Source organism: Etheostoma cragini, chromosome 16 (assembly GCF_013103735.1).
Source record: "Etheostoma cragini isolate CJK2018 chromosome 16, CSU_Ecrag_1.0, whole genome shotgun sequence".
Lineage (NCBI taxonomy): Eukaryota > Metazoa > Chordata > Actinopteri > Perciformes > Percidae > Etheostoma > Etheostoma cragini.
In genome coordinates this window covers 21,133,689-21,157,789 of record NC_048422.1, presented here as the reverse complement: position 1 = coordinate 21,157,789, position 24,101 = coordinate 21,133,689, and the positions used below count along the sequence as shown (strand labels likewise).

Here is a 24,101-nt window from a genome sequence, read left to right as displayed (position 1 = left end):
TGCCCCAGATCAAATTAGGTGTGCAGCTTTAGTTACCATGGTGATCTACCCTTGTGAATTACCGTAAGCAGCTCAGTAGAAACTTCGGATTTTCTCACAAATCCCAAGCAATCATCAGGGGGCACATGCACATCTATACAACTTTGTGGGTCCAAAGTAACAAATAGCTTTACAAAAAGACAAAAATATACCTGCACACTGCTACCTTGTTCCCAGTTATTCTACATTACCCCGAAGGTTTGACCATAAATTGTCTTCCTCAGGTGGCTGACTAATCCCATAACATTGCTCTATCACATGACAAAAACTTTAGTAACTGCCTACAATCAAATGATTCATTTTTTGCACTCTGCTGCATGCTTTCACTTGCTTGAAGGAGTCCAACAAGCACTTCTTGGCAGCCAAACACTTAACACCGGCCTCTGCCGAGATTCAGAAAGATCATGAAAAAGCCATGGAAAGACTCACTAGACAGACAAACCCCTACCCAAACCAGTCGGAGCACATGCATAAACATTGCATTTTACTAATAGCTTAAACAATGGTATTGCACAGTTCAAACACTAAAACTGTGTGCAGAGGGGATTGCTGAACAGGAGTTGGCTAAAAATGTCATCACCATGTTTAACCTCTCTCTCATAGCCAAACTGGAATAGATGTGACACACAGCAGAAATGGAAGAGGCAAGCGGCGTCTTCCCCTCAGTTACTTGTAAAGCAGTCTATGACTACATAGGTAAGAAGTGTTCAATTTACATTTAACAAACAAGACTTTATCTTTACCATCCGCAATGAGGTGGTAACATTTCTATGGACTATTACACTGTTGTTTCTGGGGAATTTGAAATGGCAACTCCTGATGCTAAGATAAAAAATCATCCAAATGAATTATGTGGGTAGACCTCCAACTGACATAAGTTATGTTAAAATGGGGCTTATTTAAACTGTCCATATTTTTTCACTTTTTCTGGGAGTTGGGGTGTTGTTTAGAGTCTTTGGTGCTTCCACACGCATATAAACTTCTATGCTGTTTAATTGAGGTACGGGTTTCTGAATGTCCCCTGCCTTCAGTCTCCGGGTGGGCTTTCTAAAACACTAGCCAAGATGAATGTCACAAATTGATGAAAATGCCCATCCCAATTTTCTAAAGCCCAACTTGTTTTGGCCAGACAACAGTAAAGCCTACCAAACAAGACAAAAAAGAGCAAGGAGGGAATTAAGTCATACTTGGTTTTCTTGCAAGAAGAATGACACAAAGAAATTTGCTCATTTTCAGTTCCGTTATCGATTAAAAAGAAAACAAAGCTAGCCCATTAATTGTGGCAAATAAGCACATGCAACTGCTTGCTCTGCATTCACCTGCTACAAGAGGGAAAGGGGGCGAGGGCTGTATTTCCACAACCACAGCTTAATCGTTGACCCATTGCTCAAGCATATTTCTCTAGGGTTGAAAAAAAGCAAAGGAATCAGTTCAAGCCAAGGCTAGACTTACTGAAGTTGGAGAAGGAATCATGCACGTATATGGTCACACATGCAAAAAATATTAATGAAGGTGAAAAAAGCTTCCCTATGTGATACACATCTAAACACACCTACAGTTTCAGCCTTACTCACACAATCCATCTGCTCACAGCACTGTGTTCAGCAGTCCATTCAACACTAATACTACTACTTAATGAAATTCCAGCCTTCTAATTCTCTCATGAAATCAAACAGCCGTTCTCTTCTAACTGATATTCCATTGGCTCACAGTTTAGGATGATCACACTGAGTCCCTTTTTTCAACAGGAATTACATCTCCTTAAGGAAGTCATGATACCATTTCAATAGGCATTAAAAGGGTTGCTAGGATTGTTAAGCTGGTGGAAGCCTGGCTGAGCTCCAAACTGTAGAACAAAACAGTTTGGGTGTTGTTAAGGAAAAACATGGCTTTAACCTAGGTGACCTAAGTTGAATCCTTCAAGAGTTTTATTTGTCCAAGTCAAAGTGTGATAGAGACATATGATGAAAATTCACAATGGAAGCGTTATGGATTAACCATTGGGGAGCCAGGGTAACATTTGTTGGTGTATAATGAAGATAAGGAAACACGGCTTTGCCCCTTTTGTTGAAGGCTTTTGCCAAGTCTTTGCTTTCTTTCCGTCTACAAATGTCACAACAAACTGTTGGGCAAGTGTACAACACTATTTTGGCACTAGTGTGAGACTAGAACAGTGCAGTAGAGGGCCTTTGTGCGAGTACACCTTATCTTCCATTCTAGATAAGGTTTGTTGTAAATGATCATAGGAGTAACTGGATAAAATGAAATGTTTCACCAAAACCTCAGTAGAAACAAACCATTGCATTTAGTGCACATTTCTGTGATTTATGCAGTCTATATATTTAAGAGATCAGTCTTGCATATCATTAAATAAATGATCAAATTTGCATTGTGGAAAGGAGGGCAGAAGAATAATGCAATGTATTATACAGTTTGAGGATATGTCCCTAAACCATGGGGGCATTGAAATGTTATCCTATGCATTTCATCAGTCAATATTATGAGAAGGCTAACTAGATAACCATCTACAAACAGCTGGCCACCAGCTCTCAGACTATGGGCCTACAACAATGACAAGTTGCTGCTGATTAGACTTAGTCTTTGTTTATATTTTACAACAGCTAGGATGGCCTTTGAAAGCTACTCAGGAACTGTTTTACTGCATGATAAGGAAAATCATCAAATTCAAGGTTTGATATTCAAGGCAGCAGAAGCATTTTCTATATTCAAATAAGCAGACTGAAGGACATTCAGCAGCCTAATACACTAGTGTGTATTTTAACATGCTATATTCTTTAAATATAGTTTGACAACATTAAAAAGCCCATCCTGTCACTTCAAACGGCTAGTTGAGATGGGTTTGTACTGTAAAATCTGATATTCCAACAGGGACGTGTAGATGTCAGTTTACAATGACAATGCTTTTGGTTTATAGCCAACACTGCAAGCATAATGTCACGCTGTCATTGGTGTGTTGGAACCACAAAGCATTCACGGATGCAATTCAGAAAGAAAATAAACCACACGCTTGCTATTAGGTTCACCTGAACGTTGTTTGTTCTTGATTTTCAGAGATTTCTGAGGGTTGCTAAGTTAATTAGCTAAACAGTAAAAAATAAAAATTAAGTCCACGGGCATGGACGGCCCAGCTGAAATTACTAAAAATCAAACCTAGAAACTAGTTTACGCTAACCTGCCTCAAATCTTAACAGGATTAAGTAACGTTGGATTTAAGTGGTGATAGTAATCGGATTAGTGAAGTGGTGAGAAAATGAAAACGCCGATATGTTGAGTGTACAGCAGCACGCCACTAATCCCTCGTTCGTCGAAGCACAGAAGGTGCTGCGTAACAAAAGATGTGACTCCTGCTGCTGTTGTTGTTGCAGTGCAGCTGTTACATTGACATTATGAATGGCAGTCAAATAAACCCAGGTTTTTTTACTTTAAAATGTATAACTGCGTTATATTAGATACTGGTGGCTCCGCATAGAGAAGAGGTAACATTGCAACTGGGCAGCCATGTACAGTTGTTGGCCGAACGCAGACAGCTGCTTAAATCTCTTGTTACCGTGCAAAACTCACTCTTATATTATTACAGGAATACAAGGCACAAATACTACTAAATGTATACGGTCCATAAAATGCTTTATCATTGTAATTTCACTGTTAAAAATTGTCTGACTTAGACTCACATCGGACAGAGACAGAACGGGACCGATATTACGCTACGCAGCTAGCGGTGATGTTAGCATGTTGTGTGGGGCCCCACACAGAGCAACAGTAACTTGCGCAAACAAAGAGACTTACCTGGATTACTCTCGAGTCACCGTCTCATTTGATGATGTCCAGGTTATGGGCAGGATGCTAATGTCCAAAGAATTGAGTCGAGACGTGGGCACCAGTCTTACAGCTTTGCTTGACGGTAGTTTAATAGGGGTGTGCTAGTGTTAGCAGCTAGCTAACGTTGGCCCCTTAAAGAGCAACTCGAAGCTGGCCCAGTACGCACATTCTCCTCAGCAAGCTGTGCTCAAGTTGTTTAACGATGTCGTCTCCAGTTGTTTTTACACTCTAAAGTATTTACCTACCTCGAATTAACTAAGCGAAACGTGAATACAGGAGAAACAAATGTTCCTTAATCGGTAAGACTTAATGACACAGAGCATTAAAAAAATCCAAAATGTCCACGACATTCAGCAAGGAAATACAAAAGGCAAAAATACGTACGACCTCCGGCAGAGCGAAACCTTTTCATTTATAGTATGCCGCACCCATATGTTTGCAGTCATAATTTCCCTTTCTTTTAACGATGAAACGTTGACATTGTCAAGTGAAGCTACATTGAGTCTGAGAACAACGTGAAGCGACGAGTTTCTTCTCTGCGACCTCTCTGTCTACATGTAGGAGTAGGCTGTCCACCAGAAGTCGCCTTCCCAGCTACACCGAGTCCCAATGATGCTTTTCACTATCTCACCCAAACACTTTGAGTGAATCCCCCAATCTTCTTTAGTATCTTCCCGATAATATTTACTTACCCTCTGGGTCGACGTATTCACACAGAGTAGAAGCAGGCGAATGCAGACATTATTTTTCTATCTGGTGGCCAGCTGTTTAAGTCAATCTACATGTAGCCTGTACCAACATAAAGGTGTTTTCACTATTTACAACAATGTTTGACCATTCACGGCAACCAAAAGTATCGGGAAGTTTATTAAAATAAAATAATGTTGTAAATCTTAGCACAGAAAGTGTCATGCCAAGGATAACTATGAGAACATTCACTTTTCTTTACTATGTTAAACTCACATGCCAGCATTTGCTATCATTTGGCGCCCCCTGGTGTATATGCAAAGTTAATTTGCAAAAACAGATAAAAGCCATTCTTAAAATGAATGAATCAACAGTTTAATTCAATCAATCACTCAGTTGTATTTGTCACATGAAATCATACGAGGTACATTTCCATATTCAGCTCCTTTAACTTGTGCAAAGCAGAATGTGGCCATCAGATTGACATTTCTTTGAGTGCACAAAAAACAAAAATATAAAAGAAAACAAAGATGTTAACACAACCCATCAATAGTTTGATATTCCTTGGATTGTATTCACTAAAAACAACTATTTAATTTAATTAATAAAAACATATTTCATTCAGCAAATGAACCCTTAATAAATGTTATTTCTTGCAGGGGGATTTTAAATAAGCATGTCCCCATTATATGTAAATTACTTCTTGCACAATATGGCAACAATCATTTATTGAACAACGGGAGCTCAGTCCATAGGGACTTGGCTTGGGAACCATGTGGTCACATGTTCAAGTCCTTACTGTGGACTTGTAGCTAAAGAGGTGCCAGTTCTCCACCTTGAGCGAGACATCAACTGCTTGGAGCAACTTTAACGGGCAGCCTGCCACTCTGACATCTCACAAGCCTTCACAGTTAGGTCATGTAAGCTATCTTAACTTAACACATGCAGTTTAAGGTTCTATACTGAATGTTTCAAATCTTTCTTTAGCTTTAACAAAGCATCCAATTACTACACGTCTATACCTTTCTATGTATACATCTTTTTTTGTTGTTGAAACATAACATAAATGGAAATGTGATGTGTTGACTGCCTCTACCTTTAATAGGGGGCTGCAAAACAGGACAATAAAGCTCCAAAAGATGTAATGACCATTTTATTTGCATACCCATCTCCAACTGCTTTGGTTATTTTTTACAAAAGTTATATCACTTTAAAAAGTAAGCATTTTTACAATGATAACTTACAGCTCTGCACACACACACAGACATTTCACATGTCACAGTAGTAAAAGCAAAGGCATAAATGATTAATTTAATGTTGGCAGAATTTGATTTTAGCTGCTTTGTTTTAAGGGTCAATAATTGCGCATGCTGTCTTTTGCCATGGCTAAATGGGACGCTTGAACAAAACAAAGCCATCGTTAATATTATTAGTATCACATGTGAAAACAGGCCAATTGTACATAGCATCATTAGACTCTCAATGATCTACTGTACATTTGAATAAATACCAACAGGTACAAATCATCAAGTAGAAAAGATTAAAAATGCCGTATTAATACACTTCAAGCAAAGCCATGTTTCTACTGACATAGCCCTGCTGCATCCAGACAATTAAAATATACCTTGCTTTGACAAAAAGACTATCAAATTACAACGTCTGTGTTTCCTGTGACTTAATCAGTCCTTTGCACTGAAAGAAGGCATCCTGGCATGGGCCACGGCCAAGGAAGGTTTTCAGCATGTCCATGCCATCCACAGATCCACCAGTTTCAAGAATCACCCTTCTGTACTCTTGTCCAACCTGATAAAGACATTTTCCACAAAAAGTGAGATGTATGCTTACAAGTATCTGCATGTATCTGGAGATATGTATACACAATGTATGAAGTACAGTGATAATTACACCTACCTTTGGATTCATAATGCCTTCCTTTTTAAAACGACTGAAAAAAATATCCATAGAGTAGACTTCACTCCACAGATAGCTGTAGTACTGGCCATCGTATCCTCCAACCAAGTGGCTGAAACTAGCTGTCATATTGGTACCTGCAGAGAACAGATCTTTGTCCTCACATCAATCATGGCCTTTGTTACAAATCATGAACACACATTCCAAAAATAAAAAAAGGTCAAACACAAACCATACCTGCCTATTGCATCTGAAATGTAACAATTAAGTATTTATTTATCCTCATACGAGAGAATAAAAATCTTCATGCGTACATTATATTTCTGTAAATACTGTAAATTTGCCTTGCATAGCTACTGCTGCTAATGCTACTGACCTGGCGTAGCAGGAACACCCAGGATTTCCTTACAGTGCTTTGCAAACACCTCAGCTGTATCTGCATGAGGGCTTCTGTGTAGTGACTGGTCCACTTTACCAAGGACCACCTGACGCAGGTTCATCAGTCCTAAAGAGGGTAAACACGTCAACAGAGACTCTTGATTTCTGGATACATTATTCTATAAATTTCATTTTTTGTGAAAATGTGTCTGACCAGTGTTGGCGACTCTAGATGCAATCAGTTTTTCGAGCAGATTGTCTGGGATTGGGGTGCCATCCTTGTAGTGGCGAGACATTCTCATCAGAGGCTCTTTCTCCCAAACCCAGTTCTCAAGCACCTGCGAAGGCACCTCCACAAAGTCGGTCTCCACCAGGGTTCCACTGAATTCTGAGAAAGTGGTCTGAAACAAATGCAGGACAAGTTTAAGCTCACCTGTTCCAATGATACACAATATGCAAATGGAGCAGATGACATATCCACAGTGGCCTACCTTAGAACAGAGCTCGTGCATAACATGACCAAACTCATGAAAAAAAGTCTCCACTTCATGGTGCTGGAGAAGAGAGGGACACCCTTTCCTGGACTTGGTAAAGTTAGCCACCATAGCCGCCACTGGAAGTCTACGTTTTCCATCAGGTCCCCTGCAGCCAGGCTGGAGACCAAAGCAGGCTGCATGGCCATACTTTCCTTCCCTGGTGGAGGACAAGGTAGCAGGATGTCACGAAGCAGTGCAAAAATCGGACCATTGCCATAAATTACATTACAAGGATGAAGAGCTCTAGTCACTGATTTGTCTTGGAATTCAAGATGGAGGAAAAACTTGATCAGAAACTTGATTAACAGCTAGTTTGATAATTAAAATAACTCTTTTTCAAGCCACCCATTCCCTATTTCCAGCTTCTCAGCTGTGAAGATATGCTACTTTTCTCTGTCTAATATGGAATATCTTTGGATTCAGACAAAGTAAGACATTTAAACTCTCTGGGAAATTGTAAATGGCGGTTATAACAATTTACGACATTCTACAGATGTAATAATCAATCAAAGACAAGAAAAAATAATCAGCAGATTGATCAATGATGAACTAATGGTAGTAATAATAATAGTAATATTTTTGTAGTATTACTAAAAATAGTAAGTAGTAATAGTAGGTGCAGCCCTAAAAGTGACACATTCTCTACCTTGGATGCAAGTCCAGGTAAAACTGGCCAATCTCCTCTCCTGTTCCAGTGTCCAAGGCTGAATAAAGCTTGACATTTTCATGCCACACATGAGCATGCTCCACCTCGTTGAAAGTGAGACCCAGCAGCTCCTGGTAGATTCCTAACAGTCCTTCTGTCACCACATCAAGCGGGAAATACTCAATCAGTTTATCCTTGTTCACGGCAAACTTGCACTGCTCCACTTGATTCATGTAGTAGGGTAAGTCCCAGGCATTGATCTGTCCATCAAACTGGTAGCCCTTCATCAAGCACTCACGCTTCTTTAGTGCAAGAATATATTTCCTCTCCTTGATTCCAATGGGCTTTAGTGTTTCATACAATGTGTCTGTAAAGTGGGAAAAAAAACAGTTCAATTATGTACACCTTATATTTTCATAATTTCATATCTGCTTAAATTCAAAGCAATAAATCGTGCTACCTTTTCACATAAAGCAACTCAGAGTGGAATATTTTTGAATCTAGATTTATTATTGAGCAATCACATAATGACTCCCATTATTAAATTCTACACATTTCTTATCATCAATTGTGTCATTTCCATACAGATCTGTATTCTAATAACACAATACTGACCACACTCATCAGCACCCTTTCAATTTTGTGATATATGACCATGAACAGTACTGTCTGCAACACTACATAAAAGAGGCATGTGTAACATTCACTACATATAATTAGGCATGAGGTGTAGCATTTCTCTCTTCTACTTTAGTAACATACATCCGTCCAAATAAGTTTATTTTGCTAATGCTAAGCGGATATCAGATTACATCTCTCTTCATCTTAAATTACACATGTATGTGTGCATGTGCATGTCGGAGAGGCAATATGTCAAAAGGTGACATACCTAGAAAGTCAGAAACGTTGCTTGCATTCTTGGCCATGTTAATCTCCAGCACATAGTTTGCATGGCAACTGTAACCAAGTAAGTCCGCGACTTTTGCTTTGAGTTGTATCAATTCTTCAAGGATCACTGTGTTGACCTGAGAAAAAAGTAGGGAAGGCAGTAGATTAAGATATGCAGATCAGCTAATGTATACAATATGAACACTTTGCACACCATCTAACTTTGCTTATTTAAAGTTGGCATCCTCAAGATTTCAGTCCTAGCTGTTTTGGCGACACCTGTGGTTACAGGTGGACAGCAAACACTCCTTCAGCAGCTACTCTGTCAGACACCCGTACGTGTATATATATATATATTTTTTTCTCAATGTATTGATGTTAAACATTTAAGTATAATGCCCATATTTGTATTCCATTTTTGCAGCAATATTTCTTTTTTTTTTATTCTTTTATTACACAAATTCCCAACGGGAATCAATAAAGTATTTTGACTGATTGATTGATTGATTGATGGACTGTGGTAGCAACAGTAGACCATTTTTGGTTTGCTTTCGTTGTATAACTGAATACAGCTCTGCTACGGCTGTAGGAGAATAAACCATAAATAGTGAGGCTGATATCAATAAATTCAAATTTCAAACGGCAACACCGGATTATGTGTGTGCGTGCATCATGAAAGTCTTTGGGATTACGACTTTAAACATATTACTTGCAACTAACGGTATTATTTCTCCAGATAGAGCTGCAGGTGTAAATGCATCAACTAAAGTTAAAAACAGACACAGGTCACAGGTCAGACAGGGCACACTGATTTATTATTGGGTTCCAGTTACCTCTTTACACCTGCTGTGAAAAGCAGTTTCCATCTTCCTCCTGGTCTCAGGATTGTAACACCTCTTCATCAGGGGGTAGTAATGGGGATATTCAAGTGTCACCTTATACCGCCCATCTTCTGTCGTTTCCAGTCCATCGAGATAGCTATCAGCTAGCCCACCTTAACAGAAGAAGGCAGCAACATAAATAGTCAATATAGCAAAAGCACATTCATAATACAAGAACTGTCCAGCAGCCTGAGACTCATGAATATAAACCTACCCAATTCACGCTCAGAAAAAACAAGAAACGTATTGTCCTCATTCAGATTCTTGTTAAACTCTATGGAGAGTGCACTTATACGCTTGGAGGTTCTTTTTATGACCTTGGGAGAGAAAAGAAGCAGAGAAAGTGGAAAAGGAAAGTCAAGAGAATATTAAATTGATTTCCAGGATGTGACATGATTATTCAAGAATTACAAGCAGAATCTGTCATTCAAAATGTAAACACAAGAGCAGGCCAACAATCAAACTTCAAAATAAAAGACTGGCACTCGCAGTCACTTCAATGCTCAACTTATCTTTTAATGAACTCTTTTCAACATCTAAAGCTATGTTATGGATGTATTTGGATTCTATTAACAGTAAAACATGCTTATGCGTTTCATCCATTTCATGCTTACTTATACGGTCAAAACTAAAGCAGCTTTAATAATCAGATCCATGTTGCATTACCTCTTGTATATCTTTAGACAGGTGCAATCCTTTCCGCTTGCCTAATGTAACAAGTCTGTCTAAAAACCTTTTTTCTTCGGGTAAAAGGTTGTCTTGATGATTTTTCTGTTATAAAGAAATCACAGAAGACAAACACACTTCTTCATACAGGCAGAATTATTTTTCATTACGCTAAACTGAATTACCTTTATTTATGCTTTATGTCAGCCAGCTACACCTGCTTGGAATAACATATGCTTGTCTAACACTAAATAGCTCAGATTCAATTTCTTCCAAAGCTAAATAAAAAACAAGTGGTGGGGTCAAATAAGGGTATGCTATACCAGTCAGTCCTGGCATCTATCTGGTTGCCCTCTGGGTGACATAAAATGTCAAATTAATCTATCACTGGCATAACTACTGTGACAAATGCATCAAATATGCACACATTAGATTCAATTAGCTTCAAATGCATATCTTTGACCGTTAAGATTACTTTAACACCTCATTATTATCTTAGTGGACTAGAGGTTTGATTTAAACTATTTCTAATGTTTTATTCATGCCACCATAGACAACCTTTACCTCCCACATATTGTGAGTAATGTGTATACTCAAGTTGATGTGACATGAGGCGCACCTGCAAGGCTGTAATTCGCTTGAACACATCTTCCCTCATGCTCATCTCCACGTCAAACTCAGACAGTTTCTTGTCTGCCTCTGTGCTCGCTGCCCGAACTTCTTTAGAGGGACATACATACTGGGGGAAATCAAGAACATGGAGTGATGCTACGGGAACAGAATGAACACAAAACACCATGAATGTTACTATGAGTTATGCAATATTGGAAATATTTTGAAGAAAGTTTTGCTTGTAATCAAATCCCATGAAAAGACCAAAACCAGAAAAATGTTAGTCCATACCTTCTCTACACTTGTTGGTTGCCCATTTCCAAATCTTCAAATACCGCTCACAAATAAATATATATAAATATATATATATATATATATATATATATATATATATATATATATATATATATATATATATATATATATATATATATATATTAAAAGAAGGCTCCATTATTTCTTAAAACAGCTGGGTACTGTCGTTTGTTTTAACAAACTTTATGGGTTTTTTTGGGACTATTTTCTGCGGATGGATACACATTTGGTGCATAAGTTATTATTAAGATGTATATGGGACTAACTACAATGACCATGTTCATGATACTGAAGGAGCATGGTCACCCAGTGTAACAGTGAGGCTCATCATTGTGTTTTTTTAATAAGTTTCAGGACTACAATGAAGATCCATGGCACAGAAGCTTTGGCTACATGCAATGCTTATTAGTAGAATGAATTCATTGTTGGTTTTGGTCTTTTTCACGGTATTGTTGACATCAAGAAAATTAGCATATCCTTGAAGACCTACTTGCATAATCCAGCTTGGCATACGCCAAGGCTTTCAGGGTGTTTTCAACAGAAACATTTTCTATCTTTAGGGATCCAATGTCATCGTATACGGTCTTTACTCTGTTCATCAAGCGGTCTGTCATGGTGCTGATATCGTCTGGGGTTAGGTCCCATCTCATCCCATTTCCTGCCTGAGAGCTGTCTCTGGCACACGTCACAGAGCCGTTGTGGATGGTCATTCTCAGGAGAGGTTTAGAGCCGCTGTAAGGAATAAGACATCCAAGTTAAAAACAGTATTACAGACACAGTATGACCTCTAGGATAATCCCAGCCAACATACAACTTTACAACCACAAAGGAGAGACACAGGGCATTCAGAGGATGTATGGCTTTTCAAGATAAAAATGACAATAAAAGGGGTTACTTAACAATTTCTAAAACAGTGGTAGTCGCCGTCCATTAGCCTATTGGAAGATTGCAGAAATCTCAAAAATTTCAAAAGTTTTTAAAACCAAATTACAGCATGTTTTCTTTGATGTTTATCAAGGTCGTGGTGTCATCATTTTTATTAATCAATTGGTCAAAAATGGTAATGTTTTGCACCAAATCCATTGACAAATGGTATCAACCCAACAATTGCTGCAACAACTCATGAGACACACAGCATGAGAGTGATTTAATTTCATCATTATGTTCAAAGCCTTACACACTAGACTGCTTCCCATCTGAAATGACATCAGATTGAATTTAACAGATGGCGCTACTGTAAGCAATAAATTCTTCAAGGCCACAGTTAAAACATGCTCTGCATATTTTCCACGCTAAGCAGAGACCTTTTCCTATTACCACTCGTTGCATGGCAGCAGAAGCCTTTCAAAACAAGATTATAAAAGCGTGGAATAATTTGCAAGACAACATGACAAATCACTGCCAAAAAATGTAAGACTGTCAGCGATCGCAACCATTTATACAGTGTATCGGCCTACCTTTTTACGATTAACAGGTGGTAAATAAAACACACAGCTGTTAAATGTAACGGCACACTTCCCAAATTCCAGTATGGCCACGCCAAGATCCGCTCTACAACGCAGCTTGATTGGTTGGGGTTAGGGGCTGGGGTGATTCTAGGATCAGGCCTTTAGGGGCGGCTCAGCAGCCTAATGAGAATGTGACACGGATACAGTGTCCTGCTAAAGTAACAATGAGTATATGGATTTAATAATATAACAGAGGATAAATGCAAACTATTGAACATATGAAAAAAACTATTAAAGCCTCATCATGGACAACCAGAATCCAGTGAAATGATAATGAGGTATAAACAATAAATAAAAAACCGTTCCTTGACTAGGGTTACAAGTGCACAGCATTGGCAACAGCGACACAGGATATTAAACCGGTTTCTTTGAACCTGTCATTGTTTGCTCTATGTCACTAACAGACAAGTTGGCAAACTCTTAACTAAAATTGATTAAAAAAATAATACACTTTTTTTATTATAATTTTTAGGAGGGCTGAGATGAAATTTAGGGGGACTTAAGCCTCCCTAAAAAGGATCTAAAATCGCCACTGGTTAGGCATTTGACCTCGAGTGGTTAGGGTTAGGATTACGTTACGGCGAATTTGGGACACTAAACTGCACGTATACCACATGTAACAGTTGCACTGTTGCAGTGTGAACACACTAAACTTACTACAATAGCATTACTCAGCTGTGTAAGCATAGCCTACCTGAAAAGCGCTCGGCAGACTAAAACTCTTAACATGCCAGCGGTTTACACGTGCAAAAACCCCTACTGTATTCTCCTCTTACTGTAGCTCAGTCCAAACAGCTGCAACAGCGAACAGTAGCTTTCTCCCTCTCCTCCTTGAAATGTGGAAACGCTTATTTCCGCTTTTAACGCGCAGGCGCCGTAGAAGATGCTATCAAATCCGACACAAGTCCTCATGACGCGGTAGCAGCAGACAGCTGGATAAAGTCAGGTAGGTGGGCGAGGGGGGGGGAGACACTCAATAGCATCTTTTGACACAATGCTTTTAATAAACTGGCTTCATAGTTTTTGAGGGGGATGTAAGAAGGTTGCCCATTTTTCCTCTCCTCGCGCCTGTTTTGCTGCCTCGTTAACAGAAATGTTTTTAGCCAGCACCATCACACACATCCACATTGCGCGAGCCCTGTTTTCCGGACGTTTTTTTTTTTGAAATGACAAACACCTACCAGCGTCATTGGTTGTATTTTCTCGAATGTATTGTATTTAAAAAAAAAAAAAAAAAAAGATAGAATGCCTGTATGATGAATACAAACACACCTCTCCTATTATGGTATTACATCACAGCTTCGGCATCACTGCGTGTCAACACAAACTGAGTGGCTGTGCTAACCAGACCTAACGGAACAACGACTGGCATTAGCACGCGAGGGATGTATAAACCAGTGTTTGTATCTGCCAATCATTTCCATAGTGTCAATTTACAGTAAATGGGGCCTTGTTTGCCCCTGCACTGTTTGCTGCACTAATATGTTTGGAACTGCTTTGGTCAGACACAGAAAAACAATTCGCAACAGCCAGCTTTTTAATGGATCAATGCCAATTTTATTGTAAGCTAGAATCATTTTGCCTTTATCCTGATGTGAGTTGTCTTGGAAACAAGAACCAGATGAACCACCAGCATCCTTTCTAGTCGCATTTGTTGGCAATAACAGTGTAATAAGATGGCTGGACTGACCTGTTAGGGGGCCCTCGGGCAAAAATCTGCAGTTGAGCTCATATTGTGGGAATGTGATTTAATACCACTTTATTTAGTGGAAGCCATGTGAGCACACAGCTCTAAATTACAGGCCCATAAAGTAAGATAAAACTGCAGGGTTTGCATTAGATGATGTCAAACACACATTCATTTAAAAAAATGCAGTTAATTAAACCAACTAAAAGTCATTTAACGAAGATACATGTATCTAGTTTAAGGGAAAGATTAAGGCGGAGGGGTGGAATGGGTGGGAATTTATGTGCACTTAAAAAAAAGAAAAGTCAAACCTGATACCCTTGGACATTCCAAATATAGCCTGTAATACTTGTAACATATTTGGGAAAAAAATCATTTGACTTGCAGGGGAATCTGGAAGATTCCTTCGTGGCCTGTGGGCAGTTGTCCAGCTGATTGTCCAGCTGATTTTCAGTCTTGGTTAATAACTAAATAATTAATTACTCAGGACTTTGTTTGATAGTCGATTGAGATTGGAGAAAATTGAACAAACCATCAAAAGCTGCATTGAACCACATACTGCATAAATAATAAGACTGTCTTTAACCGTAGCATTATAATGCATAACAAATACCTAATGATAATTGAATGTATGAATTGAATGCCCTGAAAACATATTGGCTCAATCACCTTCTTGCTTCGAGCAGAGGATACAGAAGATTTCTGCCAAAGAACATCCACACACGTCTTGATGAAGCTGATTAGAAGGGTTTTGACTGTTAAATAACAAATAAATATTTAAATGTATCAGTGAATAGTACCAAAAGGTGTTGAATACTGCTTAATACAATAATTCCTGTTGCTCCCCATAAATAAATGATCAGACCCTGATGAGTTTATGTGATTTGTTCATATATAGTTAATTCCTAATTACTTCTTACAGTATGTGTAATTACAGCTTTTGCCAGCAACTTAGCTGGAATCCGGTAACATAGAAAGGGGCATTTCAGATCTTATCAGAACCTGTTTTTTCACTAGCTGCTAGTCTGATTCAAACATCTGCATGTGGCTACATCACCTAACAGTTGATGTTAATTTATTGATTTTAGTATGATATTTACTTGTTGCTGTTGAAGATAATGGTGCACCAAAACCCCAAACATCTAGCATGTTCCGGTTGACAAAGTTGGGATGAATGGAGAGACATATTTAAGCATATGTTGACAGTTTACATTGTAATTAAGGTGGAAAGAACCACTGGGTATTGATGTTTTCTCAGGAATCTGATTGTGAGTTTAATATTTTTTGTTGTTGACCGTGGATGTTTGCATCTGACCACCATTTGATCAAATTCATCTTTACATTTCTCTGGGATATAGATTACTGCTTCTGCAAATGCATTGGGTTTTGAAATGCCTTTTTATTTTCTAAGTGCATTCCAGCTAATGTGATGGCATATACATGTAAATGTAAATTGATGAATGAAGTGCTAACTAATTACTAAAAACTCATAGTGACTTTTTAAATAGTGAGCAACTCATAATACTATCTGTAAAAATCCTGCATTTATTCACCATGAGTCATGTATTAGCATCATATTCATCATCTATGAATAATATAGTCAGTTCTGTGTGGATGCCTTTCTGTTTCACTCCAACAACTTCCTGTGTGTGCGCAGCAGTTTCTAGGTAAAAATGGCAGTGGAGAAGCGTCTGGCATTCTCTATTGTGCAGTTCCTACGAGATCAAACACATTGCGGTGCTTTGAATTCTGATGAGCAGGAGAGCCTTGAAGGTAGGCCAACTCGCAGTGCTTGTATATTTTACAAATACAGGACACTCCGCTCTTGTGCTGTCCATTTCAGCAACCTAATATACACATGTTCTTATCTCACAATGCTGATAGAGAGAGAATAAACAGGAGAAGGGTTTATCATCAAAAAGAATCACAAGTAATCAGGGTTTTACCTGCAGTGTGTGAGGTGGCGTGTTTCCTCCTATGTGGACAGGAGCACATTTTCGATTTCTCACTCTGAATGTGCAGCCAAGCTCTGACTTGCCATAATAATACTGTTAACTCCAAGACTAATTCTTTAGCTTCTATCTTAAAACCTCACAAATGTAATTTATCTCATCAATTTCATGCTACCACTGCAGTTGCGATACAGTGTTTGGAGACAACCTTTAAGATCAGCTCCAGTGACTGCCATCTTGCTGTGCCACAGCCTCTGACCGAGATATTCCTCAATTCCCTACTCAAGGTAGGTAGTGCATCATCATTGGGACCAATACTTTAACATACAAACAAAGTACGTCAGTTTATCATTATGTATGGCTTATATGAACTCAGTAACTCAGCTTATACGGCAGCAGAATGAAGATAATGGTGTTTTCCATCATCCAGAGTCAACACTATAAATCCTTCTCATGACATTTGGACTTGTCATTAATATTACTATATTTTACTTTAAGGTCATGCCAGTGGAGGCCGGGTCACTGGCATTGCTTATTGGAATCATCCTTAATGATATTAGTTTTTATACCTGTGCTTTCCATTCTGTCAGGTCAACACCATAATAATAGTCTTTTGTTTACAACACAGTCACTGTTTATGTTAACTTTACTTGGAAGTAATGACGACTCTTTTGCATTTACTTAGAATGACAACATTACCATACCAGAGACCTCCCCATCTCCAGAAGACATTGAACGAGCAGAGCAACTTAAAAATGAAGGTAAAGCTAAAACTCTTAATTCTTCCTCTAATTTCATAAAGTCTGAAAACTGTGTCTCCCTCTGTAGCATCCCTGGTATTACCACAAAGTGCTTGTGCCAGCTAAAAACTACACTAACAAATATAAATAATAGAAGCATTATGATAAATACAAGGCAATCATTGGTCATGACACACTTCATTGGCCACCTATAAACTTCACCATAGCCCTGAATATATCTTAATGAGGATATCTTGTAGATTATCAATCATATTATTTATTGCCTATCTGCCCAAAATGTTATTGTGGTATTGTGGTAATGTTAAAATTAAAAATTAAAAAAGGTTTCACTGCATCTAATCTTACCATCCGTTTCTCAGGATGATAAAAAGAAAAACTGCTTCTATGATAACTTTGGCCCAATGTTGTAACCAAAATATTTCTTTTTGTATATACATATACATATACACACATATATATATATATATATATATATATATATATATATATATATATATATATATATATATATATATATATATATATATATATATATATATATATATATATATATATATATATATATATATATATATATATATATGTGTGTTTTTAGGAAACAATCACATGAAAGAAGAGAACTACAGATGTGCAGTGGAGTGCTACACAATGGCCATTGACCTGGACCTAAGAAACGCTGTGTACTACTGCAATAGGTATTTACAACAGCAAGCAACACAACTTCACACTGCCAGTGTTTTGCACTTGACCTTTTACTTCTTAATCTGGGGATCACAGATTTGTACACAACAGAGGAGAGCATCAATAGATGTCGTTAAATAGTCTGTGATTTTGGCATGATGCCATTTTATGACTGTACAAGACACTGCTAGTGAATCAGATCCCTTCCTTTTGGGTTATGTACCTGAACATAATTAAACAAGCCAGCGATAAAGGTAAACCTGGGGTCTGAATTTAACCCTGTGCAGGGCTGCAGCTCACAGTAAACTGGGACATTATACAGAGGCAACTGGGGACTGTGAGAGAGCCATTGGGATTGATCCTACCTACAGCAAAGCCTATGGGAGGATGGGGTGAGTTTTATACTTTTTTTTTTTTACGTAATCTGCGCCATAATATCACAATGACACATCAATTTGTGGCTCCAGTTTGGCTTTGACAGCAATGACCAAGTATCCAGAGGCGATTTCCTACTTCAAGAAAGCATTGGTATTAGACCCTGAGAATGATACCTACAAATCCAACCTGAAGATTGCAGAGCAGAAGCAAAAAGAAGCGACCAGCCCGGTGAGTAAAATAATAATGTATATTGGAACATTAAAGCTCACATTTTATTACCTAGGTCAGGTGCATTTGAACCTCTGTCTGTGAATTTGTGCCACAGATAGCGGCCGGATTAGGATTTGACATGGCTAGTTTAATCAACAACCCTGCCTTCATCAGCATGGTAAGCATGCATCCTAATAAATGCACTGTACATACAAAGCCTGGCTGTGTCACAGAGGTTACTGCTGTTCAGGGTTTTATCATTTATCCCGGGGACAGGTGTTGTACACTCGTTTTGTATCTGGCAAGGTTAGACCAGATATTTTCCCTAACTAGTCTCATGAGCGACAATCCAGATAGCCCATTAATCAACCGTGTTATTGTCTCGTGGAAATGGACGCCTCTGGCCCTCAGAGTCTTGACTTGTTAAACGATGACACATGGGAACGTCTGCCAGGACAAGAATGCTTCTACCAGCATGCCAGAGTTTTACTACAGCAACGGTAGATCTAAATTAGATAGCTCTATGTGTATGTACAGCCCTAGACGATAGACTGTTTTCTTATCTCCCAACAAACTAATGTAATCAGAAACAAACTGACCCTCAATAAATATGTGACACATTGGAGTTTAATTTCCATTTACAGGCTGCAAGCGTGATGCAGAATCAACAAGTACAACAGCTGTGAGTGTGTCGAAATGAATTGATTGCATTTAGTGTGACATGTAAAATGCAGTTTTTAAACATACAGTACATTGACTCACTGTGTCTGTGTGGTCAGTATGTCAGGAATGATGTCCAATGCAGTCGGGGGTCCTGCAGCAGGAGTGGGTGGACTGTCAGACATTTCCAGCTTGATTGAAGCGTAAGTACACCCAACTGAAACTTTAATGGATTACACAGACTGTTTGATTTGTTAGTATTCAATGTAGAGAGTTTTATATGAATTATATGTTTTGAAATGTAACATATTAAGAGAGTATAGCACTCGGGTCTGTTAGGGAAATATGAAGCTACAAATAACGGTTTCCGGTGATTTTTACAGTCTTGATGCAAAGCAGAGCATACCAGCTCCTGGCACTAGCTTCATATTTACTGTACAAACACGAGAGTGATATCAATCTCCTCATCTAACTTGGCAAGAATAATTAAACATTTCTGAAACAATGTCATATGGCAAAGTTGCATTGACATGGCGTGCAATATTTTATCTCTGCTGCCCACTGTGGCTCAAAAAGCAAGTTTATGATGTTAGAGTAGCTCTTTGCAGACAAAAGAGAGAAATTGGAATCAGGTACACTACTTACTCTCCCATTCACCCCACTAGGAATTTTTCAAAATGATGTTATAGGTGGAGACGGGCTGAAACAAAATGTGTAATAATCCTCAAAATGTATGCCCCATTTTCACACCCCAGCCCCTTCAAAAGCGGACATATTGGGAAACAGTTCCTCTTGTGATAATATTTTAGCCCAGGTAACCCAGCATGATACAACGTTTTTGGTGTTTCTGATTTAGTATCAACTTGTACCTGTACTGTAAATGTCCACAATGTGAGGAGATACGATTGTTTCTCCTATTTCTCTTCTTGCTTAGTGTGAGCTATTTTTCTGGTGGGGAGCAATTCAGCATGTAAACAAAGTTATCTCATCTGTCTATCAGGGGACAACAGTTTGCCCAGCAGATCCAGCAGCAGAACCCAGAGCTGATCGAGCAGTTAAGGAACCACATCCGGAGCCGCTCCTTCAGCGGCAGCGCCGAGGAGCACTCATGATCTACTCAGGTGTTTTTTTATTTAAAAAACAAACATTTGCTGATTTGGTCAAAAACAAAACAAAGGGATTTTTTTTTGTATCATTAACATGCATTATTTTCGTTTCAGTCTCACGTTTATTTTCCAAGGATAGGCAACCATATCGCGCGATTACAATCTCTACACCCATTTCTTGAAATCAAATCCCCGGCAAAGCTGGAATGAAGAGACAAGGATGGGAGATGAAGGCACTTTACTGTGACTAAAGACTCTGGGGCGGAGAGACGAGGGCCTAGAGACTGGACCATGAAATGAAGCATCCCACAGATATATGGCAAAACATATTGCAAACACCTAATCATAAAGAGAGCCAAGAACTCATTCAGCCTACTGAGGGAACATGAGGAAATTTCTTCAGTGCTTTTACATTCTGCAGAGATCGTGTTTTATATGTGCAGAAAATACTGCCCTCTTCATGTTCTCAGTTAAGGATCCGTCTGTATAGTCATGATACAAAGAGGGTTAGAGAGGAATGTACTTTTACAGCATCACAGGGAACATTCCAGCTTTTTTCTCATATAATAACCGTAACACATCAGGTTTATATTGCATCTTCGTTAAATATTATTTTTGTAGACAGAATACTTGTGTGTTGGGAACACGTAGACTCACATCACTGCTTTTCAATGAGTATTACTTAACTTTTGATTAAGACAACCATGTAATTGTATAGCAGTGTTTGCAGCCTGCGTTATGTTGTTATTGCACTTTAGCAAAATTAAATATATCCCCTTTAAGCATATTTAATTGTTCATTAACTAGTAACAGTGTTCAGATTGTTCATTTTGCATGCTCTTAAATCTGGTATTTGAGATCAGATGCTTTATGGAAACAAATAGGTATGCTAGGACAGCACAATGTTTTGTCTAAAACATGTGAATAAATGTCTTGAAATTAAGCAAATACTTGTATTTTTGCCTTTGTGTCATTGTTTTATGAAAGTGTGACCTTTTTCCTGTTGAATAATGTCTTCAAATAGCAGGACGCTCAGTTTGAATCAAAGATCCATCTCACATCCCAGAGAATCCTTGCACCTAAGCAGATTCACACTTTAAAAGGGCACTCTGTCCATTTAGTATTTCTCTGAGGAAACACCCTTAATGATGGAAAAGGGATTCTTGTCATGGGCTTGAAGCTAATTTATAAGAGAAAGCAGGCTTTTTACAAGTCAAAACAATTCTTAATGAAAGGTGGAGTTTCAATAGAAAGAATAACTCATTCAAAATCCCATTTACATTTTTAAAAACTACCTATCCAGCCTGGAACGGAGCATGTCTGGACTTTGTTGTATGTTGTGTGGCTCACTTCATATAGTCTTAAAAAAAAAAATCTTAATATTTTAGTTATTGTACCAGCCATCAACAAACACCATTTCACCATAAACCCTTTTCTGGGGCTAAACGTCACGGCTCAACAAAAGAGTTGAGTCCATGCTTTGCATTGTGAGAATTCCTTTAGTGGGAACACAGTGAGGCAGGGATAAGGTCAATTTCTGTGACTTGCCCCCCAATAGGTATCCTTTGTGTCTCAAAATGTGGCTTAAGACTTCAAGAAATCCCTATAATATACAATTTAGAAGAAAATATGCTCAGTAGTATACAATGGTTTCATTAAATTGAGTAATATAAAGTATTGGTAATAAAAATAAAATAAACTTTATAAAATATGTCCATGGCTTTTTTAAATGACAAAATCAATACATATTTAAAAAAAAAAAAGCAATAGGCAAGAAAAGATGACTGATGATTTTTTAATAACATGTATGCACATTTACATCATTATTTGCAAAGAACATGATTTATATTATTCACAATTTATTTTAAAATACAGTATAATCCCATCAGGTTGCAAAAGGAGTGAAATGTCAGCGTCATGTGCAGAATTCCACTGTTGGTCCATTCATATCTAAAATGCAAAAAGCTTGATAAAATGTCTAGCACTCAGTGTTCGTATACGGGCAGACAACACACACTTGTGCGATGTCGTCGTATTCGTATGTCCTCTTTAGAAAGGTATCTGTGAGTCGCAATCCAGAAATACTCTGAAACAAAGAAGTGAAGACTATTAATAAGCAAGAACAGCACAAGGATGTGAGTTATAATATACACATTTAGATCATACCTGAAGACCCTGGACGGATGAGAGGAGTATGAGGGGCAGAGAGAGGAAGGCACCGGGACTGAGTTTCCCCAGCTGTCGCCCTGATACACCGCACCAGTGGATGGACCTGGTGTTACACATCTCCAGCACCAGGTCCATGGTTCTTTCGCTAGAACACAAAGGTCACAAAAAAGTTATTAGTGCTATTGGGTCATGCTTTAAATTCAATGATTTAATTGTATTTCTTACCTGCAGTTGGTGATTTTACAGATAATGTCAAAAGGTTCTTCAAGGTTGACAGTGTCGGGAATCATCTCCAAAGACAGTCTGATATCTCCATACCCTGGAGCCTGGAAGACATACAAGGATATAACTACAGTGTAACACAATTTTTTTATTTTACTTTGCCATATAAAAGCACACTCACAAATAAAAAAAGGCATCCTAATACCATTCTTTGCAGCTGGCTGGTCTGCAGCCTCCCTCTCTCCCCGAGATTAGTCTTCCATACGATGTCGAGCTTCCCTATCACCGTCACACCCTTGATGACGCCTGCCTTCTCCGCGTATTCCGGCTTTGGCTTTAGGCAGTACAGGTATTGCCTTGTGTCCATGGGCTGCAGGTAGGACATTTTCCCAAATGTGGACTCTCTGGCAGTGAAAAGTTACGGATGAGACTCGAGTGTAAAAAGCTGACGTGCATTCATTAACAGGAAGGAACACACGGGTAAACTGAAGTGCTTTTTTACCCATCCTCTCCACTCGCAACCGTGTTGAGTTCTGTGACGTTGTACATCATGGAGGGCTCAAGGGAGACCTTCTCCATGAACATTGCAGATGTGGTGATGTTCTGGATCTGAGCCTCCAGGAACACTTCATCTGTCTGCAGCAGAGAAGCCAAGGGTCACTAACTAATACTTGTTGCTTAAAATTAAAAACAACAGCCTTATCTCCAAGGCGAACTGAGCAACACATTAACTATATCATTAGGTACTAAGGAGGGTTAGGTGTGTGCAAAATCCTCCTGCCTTAAAGGACAGGCTCACATGTCTGTCTTATTCACATGTCCATGTGAGTGTTTTCTAGATTTACTGGTTGCTGTACATGTTCCTCCTGTCAATATTGGCCATAAACAGTACCATTCCTTAGAAGATTTCAATGTAAGACAAGGGGGGCAAAATCCACAGTCCAAAAAACTGCCTTCTAAAGTCTGACCAAAGCTAATATGATTTTTCAGTAGTGTGAGTTAAGCCCCATACCCACTGAACAAAAACCCCACTAACATCTATCTGGCTTTTCTCTTCAGTGGAAAACGTTACTATCGGCATTCATTCCTGGGACAAATGGCTCTGCAGTAGTCACAGGTGTTAATCGGCTCCAACTCAAATGGCAGCGATGGAAACATGACACCCTGGAGGACATTTTCACCACTTTTCCCGGCGTCACCTCAGCCACAACTTCTGTCCACCTTCATGCAAGCAGCGCTCCAACATTGTTTTCCAAAATTATGTTAGCACCGAGTTTGAGAGAGAATGAATAAGTAACACACACACACACACACACACACACACACACACACACACACACACACACACACACACACACACACACACAC

The 24,101-nt window shown here is 38.7% G+C and overlaps 4 protein-coding genes across 11 annotated transcripts in view; 1 reads left to right on the top strand and 3 right to left on the bottom strand.

Annotated features, from left to right (window-relative positions):
* erbin (erbb2 interacting protein) overlaps nucleotides 1–4,495 on the bottom strand; it is a 49,140-nt gene extending 44,645 nt beyond the window's left edge. For 2 of the 4 annotated variants that reach the window (XM_034897288.1, XM_034897286.1), the window contains exon 1: nucleotides 3,847–4,495. The gene's annotated coding sequence lies outside the window, so the exon portion shown is untranslated. The remainder of the gene's footprint in view (nucleotides 1–3,846) is intronic. The other 2 variants (XM_034897285.1, XM_034897287.1) reach the window with 2 other exon arrangements.
* On the top strand, nucleotides 3,526–21,283 carry sgtb (small glutamine-rich tetratricopeptide repeat (TPR)-containing, beta). Of its 3 annotated transcripts, none has more exons than XM_034897295.1 (13): nucleotides 3,526–3,536; nucleotides 13,840–13,853; nucleotides 16,255–16,367; nucleotides 16,730–16,833; nucleotides 17,232–17,307; nucleotides 17,903–18,002; nucleotides 18,276–18,380; nucleotides 18,456–18,594; nucleotides 18,692–18,754; nucleotides 19,221–19,258; nucleotides 19,356–19,439; nucleotides 20,237–20,357; nucleotides 20,457–21,283. In XM_034897295.1, the coding sequence occupies exons 3-12, from the start codon at nucleotides 16,268–16,270 to the stop codon at nucleotides 20,346–20,348; spliced, it is 921 nt and encodes a 306-aa protein (XP_034753186.1). In that variant the 5' UTR covers nucleotides 3,526–3,536; nucleotides 13,840–13,853; nucleotides 16,255–16,267; the 3' UTR covers nucleotides 20,349–20,357; nucleotides 20,457–21,283. The 3 variants fall into 3 exon arrangements, with proteins under 3 accessions (XP_034753186.1, XP_034753185.1, XP_034753184.1); XM_034897294.1 differs by having other exon boundaries at nucleotides 16,252–16,367; XM_034897293.1 differs by lacking the exon at nucleotides 3,526–3,536 and having other exon boundaries at nucleotides 13,791–13,853.
* nln (neurolysin (metallopeptidase M3 family)) lies at nucleotides 5,761–13,762 on the bottom strand. 2 transcript variants are annotated; one of them, XM_034897290.1, is made up of 13 exons: nucleotides 13,684–13,762; nucleotides 11,890–12,131; nucleotides 11,092–11,240; nucleotides 10,473–10,577; nucleotides 10,021–10,123; nucleotides 9,759–9,919; nucleotides 8,927–9,062; nucleotides 8,038–8,404; nucleotides 7,347–7,548; nucleotides 7,070–7,256; nucleotides 6,854–6,982; nucleotides 6,478–6,614; nucleotides 5,761–6,369 (listed from the first exon to the last, which is right to left on the bottom strand). In XM_034897290.1, the coding sequence occupies exons 2-13, from the start codon at nucleotides 12,107–12,109 to the stop codon at nucleotides 6,217–6,219; spliced, it is 2,049 nt and encodes a 682-aa protein (XP_034753181.1). In that variant the 5' UTR covers nucleotides 12,110–12,131; nucleotides 13,684–13,762; the 3' UTR covers nucleotides 5,761–6,216. The 2 variants fall into 2 exon arrangements, with proteins under 2 accessions (XP_034753181.1, XP_034753180.1); XM_034897289.1 differs by having other exon boundaries at nucleotides 13,602–13,752.
* Nucleotides 21,284–22,118: 835 nt separating the features above from the next.
* The window catches only part of trappc13 (trafficking protein particle complex 13), an 8,281-nt gene continuing 6,298 nt past the window's right edge, over nucleotides 22,119–24,101 (bottom strand). For both annotated transcript variants that reach the window (XM_034897291.1, XM_034897292.1), the window contains 5 exons: nucleotides 23,236–23,369; nucleotides 22,939–23,137; nucleotides 22,737–22,837; nucleotides 22,509–22,656; nucleotides 22,119–22,428 (listed from right to left, as the gene is read on the bottom strand). In XM_034897291.1, the coding sequence (XP_034753182.1) occupies nucleotides 22,321–22,428; nucleotides 22,509–22,656; nucleotides 22,737–22,837; nucleotides 22,939–23,137; nucleotides 23,236–23,369 (690 nt within the window). In that variant the 3' untranslated portion in view covers nucleotides 22,119–22,320. The remainder of the gene's footprint in view (nucleotides 22,429–22,508; nucleotides 22,657–22,736; nucleotides 22,838–22,938; nucleotides 23,138–23,235; nucleotides 23,370–24,101) is intronic.

Coding starts and splice junctions, on each gene's coding strand:
- nln (XM_034897289.1), bottom strand. CDS start 13,636: ATGTTAAGAGTTTTAGTCTGCCGAGCGCTTTTCAG. Junction 10,124..10,472: donor TGTCTAAAGATATACAAGAG/GTAATGCAACAT, acceptor TTCTCTCCCAAG/GTCATAAAAAGAACCTCCAA. Junction 8,405..8,926: donor CAACGTTTCTGACTTTCTAG/GTATGTCACCTT, acceptor CCCACTTTACAG/ACACATTGTATGAAACACTA.
- sgtb (XM_034897295.1), top strand. CDS start 16,268: ATGGCAGTGGAGAAGCGTCTGGCATTCTCTATTGTGCAGTTCCTACGA. Junction 18,003..18,275: donor GCTGTGTACTACTGCAATAG/GTATTTACAACA, acceptor AACCCTGTGCAG/GGCTGCAGCTCACAGTAAAC. Junction 18,595..18,691: donor AAAAAGAAGCGACCAGCCCG/GTGAGTAAAATA, acceptor TTTGTGCCACAG/ATAGCGGCCGGATTAGGATT.